The 20550-nt window shown below is 39.9% G+C and overlaps 1 protein-coding gene across 2 annotated transcripts; it reads right to left on the bottom strand.

Annotated features, from left to right (window-relative positions):
* Positions 1 to 312: 312 nt before the first annotated feature.
* vwa5b2 (von Willebrand factor A domain containing 5B2) lies at positions 313 to 18741 on the bottom strand. Of its 2 annotated transcripts, XM_081597864.1 has the most exons (20): positions 13997 to 18728; positions 13394 to 13612; positions 12297 to 12522; positions 12045 to 12202; positions 10294 to 10425; positions 10076 to 10200; positions 9806 to 9982; positions 9602 to 9712; positions 8465 to 8667; positions 7864 to 7978; positions 7098 to 7283; positions 6591 to 6807; positions 6176 to 6507; positions 5843 to 6080; positions 5107 to 5442; positions 4879 to 5016; positions 4375 to 4503; positions 3815 to 3923; positions 3514 to 3637; positions 313 to 2547 (listed from the first exon to the last, which is right to left on the bottom strand). In XM_081597864.1, the coding sequence occupies exons 1-20, from the start codon at positions 14133 to 14135 to the stop codon at positions 1786 to 1788; spliced, it is 4176 nt and encodes a 1391-aa protein (XP_081453990.1). In that variant the 5' UTR covers positions 14136 to 18728; the 3' UTR covers positions 313 to 1785. The 2 variants fall into 2 exon arrangements, with proteins under 2 accessions (XP_081453990.1, XP_081453989.1); XM_081597863.1 differs by lacking the exons at positions 313 to 2547; positions 3514 to 3637; positions 3815 to 3923 and having other exon boundaries at positions 3961 to 4503; positions 13997 to 14176; positions 16551 to 18741.
* Positions 18742 to 20550: the final 1809 nt, after the last annotated feature.

Genomic DNA, 20550 nt, shown 5'->3' with positions numbered 1-20550 from the left:
ATTATTTTTTAATGCAATACTGCAAATAAACCTTAAACAGTAATGATTACCAGTGCACAATGCAAATGTAATGATCACATTACATTTGCATTACTCAGAATACAGAAACTATTAATGTTTTGTCTCAGGTCAATTTTATTTTAGAAAAGGAAATTGCTGATCATTTAGCTTCTTGGCGTTTAGAGCTTTGTTAATTTTCTACCCATCTTTGTGGTAAAGCAAGAACACATGACTGATAAGGACCACAATCTTGCACACTTGGCTTCGTAGTAACTGCAGGAATTAATATCAGCAATACTTAGACAAATAAAACACAGATGGAAACTTTTATTCCTTTTGTACACAGTACAACAAATGCTTAGCTTCCATTACGTCGATTGTGTGAGCTAAACTTTCATCAGTTTATCTAATAACCAACATGACAATCATTGACTGATTCTTTGTTTGGCATAAAATAACATAGACTTTAAACTACAGTCTAAACTACAAAAAGCTTATTCAGATGGTCAAGGCATTCCTGTGTTTGCATAAAGCAAATTTATAATCAAAGGTCACTATTGTAAAGTGGGCTGGATTGGATAAAGTACAGCTTTTGTTATCCAGTCGTGAAAAAAGTAAGACACCCTACAACAGCCTATGTCTCTTTCTATTGAGCTTGGGTATCTGGATATTTCATATCAGATCATTCTAGTAATATACATAAGATGAAACTAAAGAAAGAAGAAATACATTTTATACAAAATGAAATAAAAAAATTTCTGATTAGGAATGAATTAGGACTGCCTCACATTTATTACTTTTTCTCAAGTGCAAATGACTGGAATGTTGTTAGGTAACATTTTCAAGGCAATTTTCCCAGTTTAAACCTCAGTCATTTATGTTTGGTGAGATCCTGTCTGTTGAAGTGAGAGTGAACACAAAGGTGAGACGGCATAAGTTTTCCTCACGGGAGTCGTTAAAAGAGAAAACAAGTGTTCTTTGCTCTCTTAATAAAAACAGAAAGCCAGATTTAATTTGGTAATGAAGAATGCAGATAAACACCAGGGCTTCTGGAATAATGTTCTTCGGACAGATAAGTCTACATGAAATGTATTTGGGCATCAGAAAGAATATGTTTTTGACAGAAATCAAACATCCTTTCAGGAAAATAACCTATTAAATGTGAAGCACAGAGGTGGAAGTGTCATTATTTGAGGATGCTTTCCTATTGCAGGACATGGCAGCTCTCCCTTACAGAATCCACCATTATTCTACCACGAATCAGAGGACGCAAGACTTGGAATAAGAAATAAAAAACTAAAGACGAAGCAGAACTGGTCCTTACAGAATGACAGTGCCACCCAAATTAACAGTGAATTCACCAAGAACCATTAAGAAATGGAAAGTCAAAGTCCAGATTGGATTTTTGTGAGACATTTTGGAGTGACTTGAAACCCCTCAAACATCTCTCAACTGAATGTGAGGAGTGGGACAAACTTTCCTCAGAGCAATGTCAGAGACTGGCAGGTGGATACAAGCAGTGACTGAAGTCATTTCAAGGTTCAAAGAGTAGCTGTTAGTGGGAGGGATGTTCTAGTGTTTAGCTCATTTATTTCCTTTCATGAGGAAAACAATTTTCATTTTTGTTTACTTATAAACACTTTGTTTCATCTAAATTTCTTGCTAATTACAAATCAACATGTGAACAGTTCTTAAAACCAAAATAAATTAAAAAAAAATAGTTGGGGTGTCCTAATTTATTCCACATGTCTGTAGATCTGTTTTTGTACCTCTGAACTGACTGTCTCACATATTATTGGGGTTATAACACAGCATGTTGAGCTTGATGTTTTCATCCCAGTGGCGCAGCAGCAGAAACAGCTGTCTGGCTGCTCCTCTTAGCCCGGCAAGGTCCACTCCCTCTGGCAGTTTCTGACAGCGCAGCCAGAAATCTGCTTTCGCTGCCACCAGCTCCCACTCCATGAAGTAGCCAGCACACCGGTGCTCCAGCCACGCCAGAGCGACAGCGGTGGCCCAGGTGGAGCCTTCTATATCTTCCTGAGCCAACTGGCTGCTATCCTGGAGGTCTGCTAGCTCTGCTGAAGTCCCCTCGTATATATCAGTCTCTGAACCACGGCCGCTGTCCGCTTGTCCAAGGCTTTGACTGTGAGAGGGGCCGATAGACAGCTCCAAGGATCCCTCCTCAGAGCTCGGGAGATCAGGGGGAGAGGTGACAGGGTCTCGGTCTGACAAATTCTTTCGCAGAAGCCTCGACTCTAAAATCAAAGGGTTGTCTACTGGAGTGTGGTGGAAGGGAGGAGCAGCCGGTTTGGCCAGAGAGCAGGACGAAGGAGAAAAGGTGACGTGGTGAATCGTGGGAGCACCTGGAGGTTTGGCAGAGGTGGACAAAGAGGGAGCGCTGGGAGAAGTGCAGCGAAAGGCTGGGCTGAGGCTACGTCGGTGAAGGCTGTAAGGCGATGCTCTCTTGAGGCGGTCCAGCGGGATTTGGACACACTCTGAGTACATCGCCGTCAGGAGAAAAGCCCCTGATGCAAGTTGTAAATGCACCTAAGAAAAGGACCATAAATTAGTTTTAAGACCAATGAAAAAGACACACTGGACATACTGTTAAGAAGATACACTCAGTACTTTTCATATTGACATAAAAGAGGCAAAGGTTGCTTTGACAGCAACCTTGAGATGAGAAGAAGGCCAAGCAGAGACTGTACTTTCAAAGGCAACTCAAGGAGCAAAACCTGCTAGAGGAGCTGCTGGTCATTGTTCACACTGGCCTTATTCAGTCCGCTTTGTGCACATCCATCACTATGAGGCTCACCCACAAAACAGGACAGGTTCAAACTGCAACAAACAATTAGGTTTGCAGAAACGATAATCTGAATTGATCTTCTCTCCATCTAGGGCTTGTAGAAAAAAAAGGTAGCTAACACCTCTGCAGTCCCCACACACCCTAGACACAAACTAGTTAGACTTTAACTTTCAGTCAAATTCTTTGTGTGGACAAACTTGACAAAGCAGGTGTTTGTGATTTGCACCCTTTACTTCCTGTGTCTTCCATCTTCCTTTTGACAATCGTCCATCGATTCTTTACAGGGTTCAAGTCAGGCACGTTTGCTGACCAGACTAGTACAGGTCAATAGTTACAATCAATAGCTTCTCAATGGAACCAAACTGGTCTAACTGGTAGAGAAGATGATTGCACTGACTGGACTTGACAAAGCAAAGGAGATAAACACCAGTAGACGACATGGTTCTGAAAATCCTCACTTAATGTAAGTAACAGCACACCGGACCTCACACTTGCTCGACTTCCCAATGGAAATGCAATGTTTATTTTCATGGAAATAGAAATTTACACCACTGAGCACCAGTCTCTGGCTCAGCGTGTATGTAGTATCTAGAATCTAGTAGCATAGAACAATGTGAATGTAATGCCATTAATACATTAACAATTACACCATGTTTAACAATAAAAACTAAATATAGTGGCTTGTGCTGGATGTGGATCCACCTCACCAGGGGCTGGTAGTCTGGAGTTTCACTCTCTGGCTGTTTGTCGGTCTCTGCTGACAGACAGTGAGATTTGAGGGGAACCTGCTTTCCGGATGAAACAGAGGACCTGAGTCGACCCAGCTGGAACCTGCAAAAACCAAAAAATGAGACTTGAACAGCAAATGATTAATGATACCAAAATAATTGTGTCTAGAATGTTACTTGTGCTGGTGTCTATTTAGGGCCTACATTTATGAGTCCTTTATCACCTATCTTACACTGAATTTTACATATTGTTTCACAGAGATTAGAAAATAAACTTTACCTGGTACTGAAGAAGCTCTCCATTGACTTGCTCTCTATAGATCGCTGTGAACGATTGCACGACATCCCTGTTGTTACAGTAGCCATGGAACAGTATCCACCAACAGTATCTGAGATAAGATTGTTGAAGGAAAACATTAAACAAGAATGTTTCAAACATGGTGTAAATATTAGATTTATTCTAAAATATCTATATATTTTAGAAGAATGGAATTTTACTTTAAAAATGAATCATACTGTATTTTCTGTTTTTCCTTGAGCATGCAGGACAATATTACACTTGTTGAGGTAGTGTTGAGGTAGAAAAAAAGGGACAGGTACAACTGTAGTGCTGAATGGAAATAAAGACCTTTAAAAATGTATGTATTTTGCATTTTCCTAGACTGACGGTTTTGCGAAGTAAGAGAAGTGTCCCCTGAGTGTCGCCATTGTTGTCAGTATTCACTAATATTCCAAGATGTAAGCTTACAGAAGTGTCACCTCTATTTGAAAGAAACTCAAAGACTGATGTAAAGTTTGGTTCAAAGAAGTAGGTGCTGGTATCTTTTTGGTGTGGTCTACCTGTAAAGTTCCAGATGTCTTCAGCCTCTTCACTTTCGCCACTGATTAGCCGTCTTCCCAGACCGGCAGAATAGACCCTCTGCCTGCGACCTCCAGGCTGAGAAGTTTGCCTGTTCCCCAAGTGAATCCCTACACAAACAAAAGCATAACCAGCAATCTGGCATCTGAATTATAACATGATCCTCGTCTTTTTACCCATATAACTCATGACCCTATAGCATGTCTAATTCAAATGCTAATTCAGAAACAAACAGGTTGTTTCTCCCTTCTGCTCTCAGATATGTTCAGTGGAATTTTATTTGATAGACCAATGCAAGATGGCTCATTATTTTGAAGTGAAAGAACAGGGATAGAAATCCAACACTGTGTAGAAGAACCCTCTACAATTTTATCTGTAGGCCTTTTTGGGTTTGTTTCTTCAAGCATTGCACATTTGGTACAAACAACACTGTCAAAAAGTGAAACCATGAAGCTTTTCATAGCCAATGTAATTTCAGAACATACCTGTGTTTCGGACGCCTGTGCTCTCTGCCAAGCCTTTGCTTGGGCTGCCATTGGTAATGGTGAAGGCTGTGTACATGCATATGATGTTACAGTGCTTGCTTGTCTGAATAGCCTTCATACGATACCGTTTACCTGACCCTGAACGGAAATAAATGTAAGTGACAGCACATTCATTTCCGTTGTCACGGAAATAAATGTGACATTGATGGTGTGTATAACGATCATCACCATGTCCAGTTTCGCTCTCTTTTTCTGCCAGCTTTTCAAAGTCCCTTATTACTGAGCGAGCCGTCAGGTGGTGAATGATCTCCTCCCATGGCTTTCCTACATCGTCCCCACCAATTCCACATTCGTTGACCCCAGTGGTGTCCTGGTCTTCCGTTGGCCAGAGAAGTCCCATGTCCACAGTAACCTCCCAGGACACAGGTTTGCCACTCAGCAGACCATGAATGATGGAGCGACACTGACCTGGGGGAGGATCTTCAGGCTGAGCAGCAGTAAATAGATACTCTGGGTCAGTGAGGCTGTCCCAGTCCAGGGGCGAAGCAGGAAACAGGAGTCCGTCTGGAGGATCCAACAGAGAAAAGGGTCCATTGCAGCATTGTGTGGATATTTTGCTACAATATGGACAAATGTTCTTCACACAATAGATGGCATCATGAGGAAATGTGTTTAAATTTGAAAGAAACAGCTCAAGATATCAGTCAGGACCATGAACCTTGGGTACAAATGGGTCTTTCAAATGGACAATCAATCAAAATATACTGCCCAAGTTGTTAAAAGGTGACTAAAGGTCAATAAAGTCATTGTTTTGGAGTGATCACTGAAAAGATCTGACATGATTTAATGTTGTATATTCAGACAACAAAACATGTATTTTTAAAAGTTGCGTATTGATATCTGGTTTAAACGCTATGTAATGAAACTGAATTAGGAAAAGTATCTTTTGTGTTCTCTTACTCACTGGAGTCAGTCAGGCTTCTGTGGGAAACTGTCCCTCTTGATGGAGGCCTCGTTTCTCCATCACTTTCATCCAACCGTCCTCCAAGAGTCTGGTCAAAGGAAACCCTCTCAAGAGCTCTCCGGAGGCGATGCATTTCCAGTTCACCCTGTGGTGATGAAAAACTCCTTGCCGCCATTGTAGAACGAGCTAATGCTTTTTGTCTCCTTCGAGACTCCTCGCCTCCATCCAGATGCCCATTCTGATGGCACAAAAACAAAAATGAAGGAAGTCCAAAATAAGTTTAGACACTCAATCTAATTTAATAATGGGTAAAACGTATCCTTTTATTCTCACCTTTTTAGCAACGTTGTCAGGAGTCTCCACTGAAAGGTTTTCTTGCCATGCTGGGTCCGCCCAGCGAGATAAGGATGATGGCTCTGGAGGGACCATCCTCTCAAGGCCTTGTGGTAAAGACCCTGTTTCCAATACTGGACCAGAGGAGTGGGTATCAGAAAGAAAGCCCCCACCTGCAGAGTCAGAGCTTGAGGCATGAATGTGTACGTGGGACTGTGTCTGAAGACTTCGCTCGCTGCTCAGGGAGCAGTGAGTGAGAACGTACTGCTCCTGAATGTAGGAGCTCTGCTGGATCCTCCGCCTTATATCGCTGGACCAGTCCAGCTCCACACCTGGTTTGGACAAAAAGACAGCTGTGAAACACCATGGGAACAATGTCTCCAGATCTAAATCAGCTTAGTGACCTGTGTGTCACCTGGGCTTATTCCAAGGTCAGTGTCTCGGGCACAAGAAAACTCAGATGAAATTTCTCTTGAAATTTCTCTCAAAGCCTCCTCCAGCTCGGTTCTGTCGGAGTGCGTCACCACAGGCATGAGCTCAGATGAAGGAGGTGGCGACAGCTCATCATTTGAATGGGTGAAAACAGAACCCACGGAGTCACGGTGCACACCTCTGGAGTCCCTTTCTTGGCACTGGACAAGAAAAATTTATGAACATATTTTTACTTTTTGAGGTTTCTTCCCATTGTGCAGACTTACAATGAGAAACATTAATAGGTTTGCTTTGGATTATATGTGGAACCAACAGAGACTTTTGTCTACTTGTGAAGTGGATTATTCATATATTATGCAAATATATTGTATATGAATTAACAAATAGGGTGCTGAAAGTATTCACTCTGTTTTTCTGTGAAAGAGCAAGCTAACATTCAGTCTGTGAATGTACAAAAGGTCAAACTCCAAATCAAATCGTGACACCATACCTCTGTCTTTTTTGCTTTGAAATTTGTCATGTCATAAAGAGTGCAGTATCCAACTAGGCGATCTCCGGGGTATAAAGGAGGAATTTCATTGGGTGAAAGGAGGGCCTCCATGTTCTCTGGCAGGTACCAGTCAATCCGAACGTCCGTCAGAACAGGTTCGAAGGCCTTCTTTAGAGACTTGATTAACTACAACAGAGTTGAGAACCAAATCACAAAAGTTCAGGATTCGGTTTTGTCCACTGCACCAAGATGAATACCAGCTCTCCTAATGACCGTAGTCAAAACGTGAGGTTTTCAGTCTATCGTATTCTGACAGCACCACAATCTCAACTGGTCAGACACCAATTCTGTGGAATTATTTCCACTGAACTTTTTCATTACTAACTTCTGTTTTGCATTAAATTATTCATCATTGCGTTTAATCACATTGCCCTGTTTTTACTTTTATTTTCTTCTCAAATGTTTTTTTTTTTTTTTTTTTTGTATTATTATTATTATTATTATTATTATTATTATTATTATTATTATTATTATTATTATTATTATTATTATTATTATTATTGTAGTTAATAGTATTCTAGTTTTAAGACATTTTTGTACGAGTTGACTCTGAAGAAACTGCCCAAAACCATTGTCATCTAAAACATTTAACCGGTTATATGATGATGAAAATGTCATGTCGATACAAAAAATAGCAAGAATTTAACTGTAGCTGCTGTGTGGTTCATGTTTCTCCAGAAGATGGCAGTGCTGTGCTGGTGTTGACCTTGGGCTGGAGTCTTTCTTCATCACCGAAGAACTCTGTGGTCCCTCCGGTCAGTTTGGCAATTCCCTGAAGGAGTCTCCTGCAGGCTCGAGGACCGAGGCCGAGGCCAAAGCATCTAGAGAGGCGATCCGGATATTAAAGAGTTGGATTTTAAAACAACTAACGGGCACACACTCACATCTGATTGCAATATTAACTGCAGTCAGTCAGGTTTGAGAATAAAGAACACCAAACAAGTGCATACGTTTCAAAGACACAGCTGAGATGCCTTGGAGAAAGTCAGTCCACCAGGAGAATACTAATGAGGTAGAAATGGAGTTATTCTGCATGGGGGAAATTGATGGGCGTGACTCTTACTGCAGAGCAGAGCACTTAACGGGATTACTGGGCGGGGCCGATTTATTTATTTATTTATTTTCCTTTTTCACTTTCTCAGCTCAATTCCGCAATATGTGTCCCACATTTTTGTTTTTTATTTCTCTATCTCCACAATAATTCCGTCATCTCACCTGTTGTCCACTGTGAATTTTCGACAGTGTGACATAATACGCCCTCATTGAAACCTTGTTTTCCTTTCCATGTTCGCACACGGTTTCCGTACCTGCCAGCACATGTGTTTCTGCGAACCAACTCCAGCACCTTAGCCACATTGCTGATGGAGCCGTCAGTGATGATAAAGACCTGCCGTGGATATGAACGCTGCATGGGCTGCTGGTAGAGCCAGGACAGCGCCCCCTGAAGGTTGGTCCCGCGCATATCCGCTCTCATCCTCTGGATGTACTCATAGGCCTGCATTAGAGTCACCTGGATGTATGTAGCGCATAAAAAATATGGATGCAATCAGATTCGTTGTAAAGCAGTAGACGACACCTGTTCCAACTAACTGCCAGAACAATCAGCAAATTAAACTGTTTTATTGTTTGATGTTAAACGGTCATATTAACCTACGGGAAAAAATAATCGAATCAGACCCTCTCTGAAAAAGACAGCACACACATATAGCTTAGCACCTGCTTTAGAACAAACTGTAGAAGAAACATCCCTGGTAGAACAGGAGCCAGAAGGACATCTCGAGTGAAAATGCATGAAAGGCCACCATATGGTGTGGAGAATGTGCAAAGACTGTTTGTCCTTCCAGTCCCTGGTCTGGATTAAACCTGATACTCTGCTACTAAGGCAACCCAACAAGAAACCCTGTGGCCAGATTGGAGAGCAGCACAGATCGTCCAGCGAGGTTAAACAACATCGACATTCAGGTTACAAGAACTAAATGATGCATGTATGTTCTCGTATAAAAAAGAAGAATTTACGACATGTTTTTTTTTAACACGGGATGGATTTGCAATCTTGTAAACTCACTGTCTGCATCTTACAGGCTTAGAGTGAAGGTCATTGCCCCTTCTAGTGAAGTTGTTGTAAAGCTTTAAAACTTTTAAATATATTCATATTTACCGCTGTGGGACAATCTCACACTGAGAATTTTAGTCGCAAGCCAAACTGTAATTTCAGCCCAATTCTTTAATGGGTAAATCAAATCCTGTCTCCAGAAAACAAACCATTTATCCACCAGGACAACTTAATGAGAATAAAGGTTGGATTTGAAGATAGCCCACAGTAGAATATTAATTTATGTGAAGACTAAATATATTGACTTGGGTTTGCTAATTAATGCGACTGACCTGGTAAATAAGACACTGATAGGAAACATTTCTAACAAACATCACTGTGTAAAACTAACATCAGTGCAGAGCTTGCTGGAGGTAAACAGAGGCTTGATGGTGGTCCCAAAGCCAACTATGTTGAGCATCGTACCAGTGGGTAGACTCTTCAGGGCCACTGCCATGGCTTCCTGGGAAAGCAAAACATTTGACGTGACATCAAGACATATTCCACCTCAAAACCTAAAATAAACTACTTTCTGGCAGTTGTCAGTGCATCTGACCTTCACACGCTGTATTTTAGTGCCACTCATGCTGCCGCTGCGATCGATTAGGAACAGCAACTCTCTGGTGGCTTTGTGCAGCTCCAGAGGCTCGGACAGTAAGTCAGGACAGAAGTTGAGCATGAGGACGGGGCTGCAGATGATGTCTTTGTGGTATCGTCTACGGATGTACTCCAGCTTCCCGACAGCAAAGTTAGCGCATGCAGGTTAGATGGACATAAGATAAACATGTAAAAGAGATTTAAAAAAACATTTGTAAGAATATCTTACCCTTCTCTCAGGTTCTGAGTCTTTGCGCGTGTATCGAATGTAATCCCGGCGAGAGCAGATCTGTTGTTCATACTGGCTGAAGGACAGTCTGCCTTTCTCCAGGATGACCAATGGACTGTGAGGTTCTGTGAAAGGATGATGCATTTAAAAAGATAGCCTGGTGCTCATAAGTCAGGATGTGTTTCCAAACATTTCACTGGCAGATTGTCTTTACTCACCACTGAGGTGCAATATTATCTCTATTTGTCTATCATATGGATGCTCCTGAGCCAAAGTAATATAGGTGGCAGATGCACTTTGGGCACTAGGATCTGCATCTGCTCTCAGGGCATGTGTAGGGCTCTCCAAGCCTAAAGCAAGGTAAAGTGTCATCAAGGAGAAACAAAATTATGATGATGATTATTTTAGTGGACATACAGTGCCTTGCTGAAATATTCAGATGGAGAAGGAGGTGGGTAGAGGGATTTTATATGGTAGACCAACAAAAAAAGGATGGAATGGGGAGAAGATCAAAGTTGTTTTTTCTTTTCTTTTGACCAATAAGAACTTGGACAGTGTTGCTTTCAGTCCCTTGGAGTTACTACTTTGAAGAACTTTCTAGAACATTTTGCTGAATTTACAGCTTCACCTCGTCTGTGGCATGCCTCTCCCATCTTTGCACATCAAGAAAAGGACATTGTTGCCCGTTCACTCTATGCAACATTGCTCATACTTAGTCGGATCAAGTTTAGCCACATATACTCAATTGCATGAAGATTTGGAGTGTGAGTTGACTTTCGAAAACATAAATACCCTTTGACCTAAAACATTTTATTGTAACATTAGCTGTATGTTTATGCTCGTTGTCTTGCTGGAAAGTGAATCTCCAGCCCAGCTTTTACCAGGTTGTCCCTTTAAAGCATCACACAATCACCATCAACAGAAGTAACACACAGTATTATGTATGTAGGTCAAGAAGTTTAACTTTGGCATCATTTAAACAGTGCACCTTGTTCCAGATGTTTGCTGTGTCCTCAGCATAGCCTGTAACAGACTTCGCTACTCTTACATTAGAGCCAGATTTATGGAGTAAATGAATAATAATTGTCCTATTAAGATATTCCGCTCTTCTTGTGGAATTTGCTCAGTCTCTCTCCTTGAAGTTGTCTAATCACCATCTCTTGGTGATTAGAAGATGGATTAAAAAGTCTCCTGAGAGATGTTCAAAGGATGGATTATTATTTTATATCCTTGCTTTAAATTTCTCCACAGCTTTTTGATGATATTTGTTCACCAATACTCCCTAACAAACAATTGAAGCCTTCATAGAACAGATGTATTTGTTTGACTTTAGTCAAACGGTATTTTTGACTAAAGTCCCAGAGGGTTAGAGTCCCAGTTAAACGACGTTTAACTGAAGTCCTAAAAGGGGTGCAGGTTTTAATGTTTTTATCTTTTTTAATCTTTTTTTTTTTCAAAATCTCTTTCTCTTTCTCACTGTTTATTCAATGTCACTTGCTGTTTTTATTTTAATTATGTAAAGCACTTTGAAATGCCTTGCTTCTGAAATGTGTTATACAAATAAAATTTGATTGATTGATTGATAAGATTAAATTACACACAAGTACTACTTGTTAGAAAGGGGATTTCTCAAGGCAGTTGGTATGCAATGCATTTTATTTCTGATTCAGTGTGTAAGGCTGAATTCAAGAGTGTGGTTCCGTTTTCAGGTAGCATGATGAAATATGAGACGAAATCAAAGGGTGTAAATAAATGCTTCAAGGTAATTTAGTCAGAATTTGCAGGGAAAGATTTTCCTAGCTAATCTTTTTCCTCTTTATGCTTCACATTTTTTTTGCGTTGGCTATGTTGCGACTCAGGTTTTTCCTCTGCAGCTCAATCATTAAATTGTAAGCTCCTGTTCCAGCATTTCATAATCATTTAGTCAAGAACTACAGAATCAAACTTATTTCAGAAGACGAGACAGTACCAGCCAGCAGACAGGCGCCTCTGACCAGCAGCTGGAAGCTGAGTTCATACGGTGCCAGATTGACAGCAGGACTGGAAAAGAGGCCATGAGAGCACTGCTGCTCAGAGTCTGAAGCCCGATCCTGCTTCCCTGAAGTAGCACCGAAACAGCTGGTTGCTCTAAAACAAGAAATTACTTATACAAGTTATCAATCCATGACACACCTATTAATTTTTTTTTATTCACATTGTAGAAACAAGCAAATATAATTACCCAGTTTCCTCAGACTTTCCTCCATTTTCACTTTTGCTTGCAGTCAACTGGCCGGTTACAACCGGAGTAAGCAGCGTTGGGTAGACGATACGGATAGCTCCGTTTTCCATAGTAGGGAGTTCTAGAGTGGTGCTGATGATGACGGACACTATGTCCATAGGGCCAATGACTCCACAACCTACAATGAATGTGGTTCTTTCCAGGTCTTCATCCAAAATCAGGTGTCCTTGGATCAAAATACTGACATCGATAAAATATTCAGGTCCACAGAAACGGTCTTGTCATTTTTAATCTCTCCACCACCAAGAATAAAGACCTGAGTATTTCAGAGGCAAAATCTGCACAAGACCAGAATGGGGCGCAAAACTGGTCGGCAAGCAGCTTGGGGAAAAGGTGACAAGTGTTGGTTTGATTATTAGGAAGTATCTTAAAGTGACCGTCAGTCACCTTTCATGAAAGATCTTGGAGCATGCAGTGAAGGACGGGTTCGTAACCAAAAGAGAGAAGTTTGGTAATGATGCTAAGGCAGTTTGGACCACAGTCTTAAAGAAACCCGACTGAAGCGCAGTAGGTATGCTTTGAAAAATGGAAATCTTGCTGTAGTGGCACATTTGTAAATGAACATCCAAATGATTTAGACAAAGCTTGAGACAAAGTATGAATTAAATAAACTTTTTGGAATCAGCTTGACTCAAGAAGACAATCCCCACAGCTAAGCATGGAGATGGAAACATTATGCTTTGGTGCTGTTTTTCTTTTACAAGGTACTGGATGACTTTACCAAATTGAAGGAAAAATAAGCAGTACAGTCAACAAAACAAAACAACTCACAATGTGGCATTACAATTACAGGAAACATGGAATTTCACTCTATTTGGAGTTGTATTGCTAATTATTTCAGCAACAAGCAAAGAGACGGCTTGTTTAGATCTTATCAAATCTGGATAAATCAAAATAGAATTATTTATGTCTGTTTGAAAATTATTTTGGTTAATTACAATATGCAACTAAAAACCACCTTCAACGGATCCCTAACATTTCTTTTATGACAACCACATAAATTGATCCGTCTTTCACGGTCTCTCTCTCGTCCTCACCGTTGGTGCATTGCATGTCCAGGCCAGACATCCCGCAGCAGCAGCTCCACTCCTGGCCGCTCCCGTAGTGTCCATCAAGACCAGATCCAGGGCAGCACTCCAAGCAGCAGTCCTTCAGCTTTCCTCTGCTCTGGATCTGCACTCCCACCAGCCGCCCTGCAATCATGGCCTCAAATCCCACCACGACCTCCTTTTCCTCAAGAGGGTACACAAACACACCTGAACACAGAGAGACAGCAATGCCGGGTTGTGAGAGAATCTCTTGGCAAATCCTGCGAGCTGAACTGTGAATACATGAAGTTAAAAAAAAAAGCACAGCAATGTGAGACAACTCAAACTGCTGAGGTTTTTACTTAAAGAAATGACTCGTTTTTCAGTAAAGCAAACTTTGTTGCATTAAAAGACGTGATCTTAAAGGACCAAGCATATCTGCGGTTTTCCTCAGGGATCTGAACTTACATCTCTACTTATTTCTTTGAATTTCCAGCAGATATTTCTGGAAAAGTCTCTTTTTAAATTACAAAATATCTTATTTCCCCATAAAACTTAGAAAAAACTACTGCAACACAAACCTTCGCTTTAAGAGCTTTACCGAAAACTCACCTTCCACAGACTCTGTGTCGGCATTGGCATACGTGAGTTGTGCAGTGATGCCCATGGAGCAACCATTGGCACAAGACTTGATGCATGAGGCCTTTAGCAACAACGGTTCCCAGGTGGAACGGTTTCTCAGGCCCACCATGTTTCTTCAGTATCAGAAAAACCTTCAATGCGCTGAAAGCACTGAAATACAGCCACAGAGCTCAGAGATACAGAAGGGGAGAACTATGTGAGCTTGCATTTAAAGTCTGTCATTTTCACTCATCAAACAATCACGACAATCTTTGTTCATCGGAAACAGGCTGGGAGCATAAAAAATGAACAAGATCACTTTTGACATTTATATGCAGGCCAGGATGGTTTATATAAGCACACATTGTCTGTTGAACATGCAACCATCCTGTCACCTGTCCTGCAGCTCTTAGCAACCGCCTCTGACAGATTGTGCAGAACAGGTTTGGTCAATCATTAACGTTCTTCACTTATTACCCTATGCATCAGTGGTCTGTTAGTATGCAAACCCATGTGTCCCTGCAAATATGGTCTCAACTTCACTCTTAACTCCTATATGCACAAACTTAGTCGATGTGTACAGAATAATTCAGGATTATCTGCCACTTAACATCTTCAGGAGCAACAGGTGCTGAGATGGGTGTGCAGATTAACAGCTCAGTGGTGTGTGTGTTTACTGTGAACCAAGTAATGGTCTTCTCACATCTACCTTTGTAACAAGATCAACAGCAACCATCTGGCTACTGCTCTCTCAGCTCATAACAAGCTAATAAATGCCTGGTTTGTTAAAGTGCAGCGAACTGCTGCTGCTGTTAGAAAGTTGCAAAAGACGATTTGATGCTGTGAGGTACCTCGGCTCTCTGAGTTGCACGATGAAGCGATGAATACTTGAAGGATGATTACATCTTCTAGTGGTTGTGATTATGTGGCAGATAAATAAGCACATACAATAATTATTTATGTTTGAAACAAATAAAAAGTGTACTTACAAAGAAATAACTAAGACTGTGACCAGCTCAGCTATGTATTTTAATAAAGTAACTTACAGAGCAGTGAAAGAGTATTTGCTCCCTTAAAATGTATTCTGTTTATACATTTTCTTAAGTAACAGTTTCATAAAATGAACAAGATCACAGTTTCATAAAAAAAAATAAAAAAAAGTAATATCAGACATTCCTTTAAGAACTGGTTCTGCCATCGAGTGTTTGGAACAACACCTGGTAAATAACAAATCAAAAAGCAAGTTTTTGCAATGACATGACTCACTCCGCCTTGCAGAATTGTTTTAATTTGGCCACACATTACAGTTTTCAAATTTGAATATCCTCTTTTTAAGTTAATATTTCTGTCAAATTATTGTCTAGACTTTGACTAGGCCACTCCATTTTTAAAAATTTTAAAATATTTTTTAGCCAATGGCAAGTTGTCCAGATACTTTAAAAAAGAAAAGCAGCTCTGGAGAATCACACCACCTTTAACTTTGACTGTCAGCATGATGTTCTTTTTTCTGACCCAAGCTTTGCTGGTGATTTTTTCCTGTTAAAGGGGCGTTTTTCTTTCCACTGTTGCCAAATGTACTATCAGGATAAGAGATTGCTGCAAAGTCAAGAACTCGATGCGACTGGTTGGATTTCCTTTGAAGGTTTCATCAGTTGGCAAAATAAACTAAACTTGACTGCAGTGTTTAAAAATTAGAATCAAATTGTAAAGCATCAAACTGACTTTGAATTGATTTGCTGCTAATCGGAGCTACGTAAATAAACAAAATTGAGTTAAATCGGATGAGTCATTGATGCGGACTTAGAGCTTCACCACTGTTCAATGTTTTTTTTTGTGGGTAATGGTTTTCTGTGGTTTGCTGACGTCCCAATGGCTTACAAATATCCCTGTAATCATTTCTGAGCTGACAGGTTTTTGTGATGTGTTGCTTTTTGAGTTATTTTAACCTACTTTGTGTTGTCAGGAAGGTACTGTTTTAGCGATATAATGATAAAGCTCTTGAAGTTACAAGGTCTGAGTGTGGATTTTGAAATGAACAATAAAAAATGTGGTTAATCAAAATTAATTGATAATTTACCTGTAGGGTCAATTATCTATCTTTTCACAGAATCCCAGGTTAGTATGTCGACTTTTCTTTCTCTCAATAAATAAAATCACCATTTGAAAAAATATTTTTGTACTTATTCCACTTATTCACTTGTCTGAAATAGAAATCTCTGTCAGACATTTACTTTTCCACTCCCCTCCAAATAACTGTATTTACTGAAACATATATGTTTCCAAAATGTGACTGGGTTATCTGCATTATGTGCCAATATTTTTTTTTTATAGAAATTACTGGCACATATACAAACTACACATAAGTAGACTACAAGCAGGTCCCACAGAGTAAATATTCTGTATTTACACTGCGAGCTTTAATTAATTTGTCTGATGTTTGCCTTGCATTGTTGACCAACAGTGAGGGCTGAAAAACTCTGCAGTTGCCTAATGCCTCTTACAAACCCTACATAAAAAGCAAATAAAACCACTGGTGAACACTTACTCCACTCCTCAGTGCAATGTAGGATGATGTGCACCAATGTCGGTTCTCTGCATCACTCCGCCATCGCATCAGCTTCTATAGGTTTCCTGGTTATATGTTAGGAGAGTTTTTCCTGCTTAGGGATGCTGCTCTCTCCACTCTCTCTTTCGATGTCCCTCTCTCTCTACAAATTTACTAGCAGTCCTGCGTTAGGAAAGTCAGTTGTTAAAGCAAATCTGAGAATCAGAAGCCATCTTTCCAATTCACATGAGACAAATTGGACACTTGTCTATCTTCCATCTGTGGACTCTATAAAATTTACAGAATTTGTTGCCAGTTTAGAGGACTCTGACAAATGAAAAAAAAACAAAAACTATAATCGACACTCATAGCCGTGCATAAACCTACTTTTTTATGTTAATAAAAGTCATCTGCTTACCTGCATGTGTCCTGAACCGAGGAGCTGTTAAAAAAAAAAAACTATGATCCTGAACCTGCTGCTCAGGCACAAGCTAACACACAGCGGTAAGTCAGGCAGAGTCTGCGTTTCGTCCAGACAATTGGCCGTGATGGTAGCAGCACCATAATTCATGGCTAATGGCTTGGCTACAGAAAGGAGAGGAGGGGTGGGGATGGGGGTGTGTTCAGCCTCTTCCAACAGGTCAGTCAGACAGCAGCAGGCAGGGATAGGTGAAACCAACAGCATTTTAGACATTCTGTCTCCACTTTAATGGCTTCAACCCAGCACAGTGCAGCGCAAAAGTATAGAGACGGGAGTACGAAGATAATCAAGGCTTTGCTTGGCTGCAAGTTGATTTTTAATGTGTATGAAATTTCCCTGTCATTTATTGTTGAACTGTGTTTTCTCACTCATGTTGCACCTTTTATGTACAACACTTAGTTGTTTTCTCTTAATAAAATGGTATTTCTTTTGGATGTTATTTATTTTCATTGGATTGATTTGTTTTCTGTAACTCCTGCAGATGCTTTTTGTGCCCGAGTGAGGCAGCCGGATGCAAAGAGAAAAAGAGTTCAGGAAAGGTCAGAATGATGGAAGTCATCCCTCAGTGAAGCACTCAGGATTCTGTTTTGATGTTTGTGTTGTTTTCGTCTTGAGCTACAGTCATATGGTGCCGCTGTATTTTCCTTTTTTTTTTGACAAAGTAGAAGGTAATTTGGGTGTAACATAAATTCTTTGATTACTAAAATGTTCTGTTTTTTGGGTGGCTGTGCGTTTGTCAGACAGGCTGATAGAGCCATTAATATTTCCGATCTCTGTCCCATTCTGCCACCATGTGGCCTCTTTTGATTTCTGGGTCCACTTTGAATTGTTTTTCCTTTACTTTTTTCCTCCATTTCAGCCTTCCTTTTTTGGAAAAATATGAATAAACTGGAGAATGATGGCAAAAATGAACAATTCTTCCTCCATTTGACAGCTGTTTTGAATCACTTCCTGCATATTTATGTTTGAGAGGGGAGGGGAGGCGGCATTTTTTTTTTCCCAAAATCATTTAAAACCCTTATCTAGGTTAGAAGTGGGTGTGAATTCATTCCAAAGTTACATTCTTCACTTCTCAGAAAAAATGCAATAAATAGAATAAAATAAATAATTTTGCCAGCTATTTGAATGGATCATATTTACACAACTATCTTCTAACCTGTAGGGAAAGAAGATAGTTGACTGATGGATGGATATTTACCATGACACCACCGTCCCTTTTTTCACAATATGGAACCCCATTTCATTTTCTACTGGCCTGAGTCAGCATGCTAAGTTGTACTTGGTAGTAATAGTTGCCGTCAGAAAGCCCTTATTTTCTAAAATAGAATATTGAAGCATAAATTAGGTTTTCAAAGTTTCCTCTGGATTTACGTTCTTTGGACAGAAAAGAGAGAAAAGTAGAGGTGTTTGCCCAGAATTCACAACGCCGTTCACTGTTTTGAAAATGTGGAGTTTAGGTTGACAGCTGCACGAAAGCAATCCGGAAAAACCGTAACTTCAAGAGGACATGAATTTTCTCCCAAATGAGTGAAAGTAGCAGCTGTAACACTAGATGTCAGTGTTTGCAAATCAGGAGCAGCTTGTTAATAACGAACCAAAATCTCTTTATGTCATCATATTCCTATTTCAGTTCCCTAGACATGGTGCTTTCGAGGAACCAGACTGAACCATCCTGTGCTTTTTCCCCAACTCAAAAGGAAGTTCAATGCTGCAAGGAAATTTCTCAAAATATTTTCTGTGTTTGTGAATCTAAATGCTACCCAAAAGATACTGGTAAAGAAATAAGTACTAGCTAGCATAGTTACCAGCATAGTTACCAGTTCTTAAATGAAAACATTAAGAGATGATTCTGAAATATTGTGATTGAAATATTGTGATTGTTTTCTCAATAACATTTGAGAAAACAAAATCTTCTTTAGATGATTGTGAAAATCTCTTCTTTTTGTATTAAACTCCACATAGAAGCACCTGAGCTCTATCATGTCTAGTTGCGTAACTGAGGCAAACGTCAAAGTGAGAAGCAAAATTAGTTACTTCTGGTGCAAAAAACAAACAAACAAAAAAACAGAAAAGCATGATTCTCCTTTTTTTGATTTCTGAATAACAAACAAATACATTTAAACCCTGTCAAATACAAGTATCATTAGAAGTTACTATTAAAGAGCCAGGATGAATCTGCTCTCTAGTGGCTGAAGGACAGAAGTTATGCTGTAGATTCTCATGCAACCCTGAGGTATCCCTATAAAGGTGGTATAAAGCAAATGTTTAGTGTTTTATTATGTCTTCTTTCATGCATTGAAATATAATTTAATATTTGACATGCATACTCAAACATTTATTTTCAAAACTGACAAACAGATACTCTTTCCAACATCTTCTCCACCAAACCAATGTTCACACTCCCTTGTTTAAATGCATTTATTCATTTAATGATGTTTAACGTGAATCAAATGGCGGCTAATGGGATTGTTGCGGCCTTGAGGGATTTAGTTAACAACAATGACCAGTTGAAGGAGCACATGCAGTCGAAACGCTTCTGCTCGACTATTGTCAAGGAGCTCAAGTGTCTCCCTGTGCAGAAATGTTGGGAGCCTCTTCTCCCTGTACCCCACTGACCCAGATTTCAATTGTTTTCTCTCTGAGACAATGGAAGAATTGGTTTCATAACTGAGCACAATGGCTGGGTGTTATTCAACACTGATTGTTGTGAAGGTGCTCATTGTTATGAGCGAGTTTGTGCTATCTTGTTTTACGTTTTATGTAACACGTTAGAGCATTCGTGTTCTGCAACAGAGCTGACTTGCAGACTCAATCGCGATAAAGCATTTTGTAAATTTTGTAAATATCCTTTTGTATTTTATATTTTGTAAATATAAAATACATTTTATTTGAAAAACAAACAAATCTGTAAGAAGAACAAAAAAAATGCTATAACCTGAATGCATAAGTGTGATCACCTTGAACTACGGTAATTATTTGTTGACTCACTTTTTGATAAAATTTCTACGTTTGGTTTTCTTTGGTGTCCATCATAAACTTCCAGACCCTAAGTAAGTCCAAAACGTTTATCCTCTTTTGAAAAAGTCCTACCTTTGTTAATTTGGAGTTATATGTGGACACATTGTGATGAAAAATAAGAAAAGGCACACTTTTTCCAAAAAGCTTTCTAGTAACAGTGTAACCAGTGTTGGAAAATGTGTTCTAATTAATTATTTTAACATGAACAACCTATTTTACCTCCTGACTGACGAATGTGAAGTCAAAAAAAAGCTTTTTTTTGTCCACATTTTTCTGGATATAAAGCACTATTATGTTAAGCCATGGCTCTTGCCCTGGAAACGTGGTTCAGATGTGATTTTCAATGACCGGACCGCCACAGTTGCATGTGTACGACTGATAATGAAGTCATAAAAAAAACAGAACTTCACGGATGTAGAAGCTGAGGCAGGCTGGCAGTGGACAAAAGGGAAGTTGTCCATGCCTGGTGGATAGAAGAAGAGTGAGCAGAAGGCAAATTAA

This window comes from Poecilia reticulata, chromosome 17 (genome assembly GCF_904066995.2).
Source record: "Poecilia reticulata chromosome 17, P_reticulata-male-v2, whole genome shotgun sequence".
NCBI classification, from domain to species: domain Eukaryota; kingdom Metazoa; phylum Chordata; class Actinopteri; order Cyprinodontiformes; family Poeciliidae; genus Poecilia; species Poecilia reticulata.
Note: the sequence above shows the minus strand (reverse complement) of the source record. Positions and strands in the feature narration are given on the sequence as shown.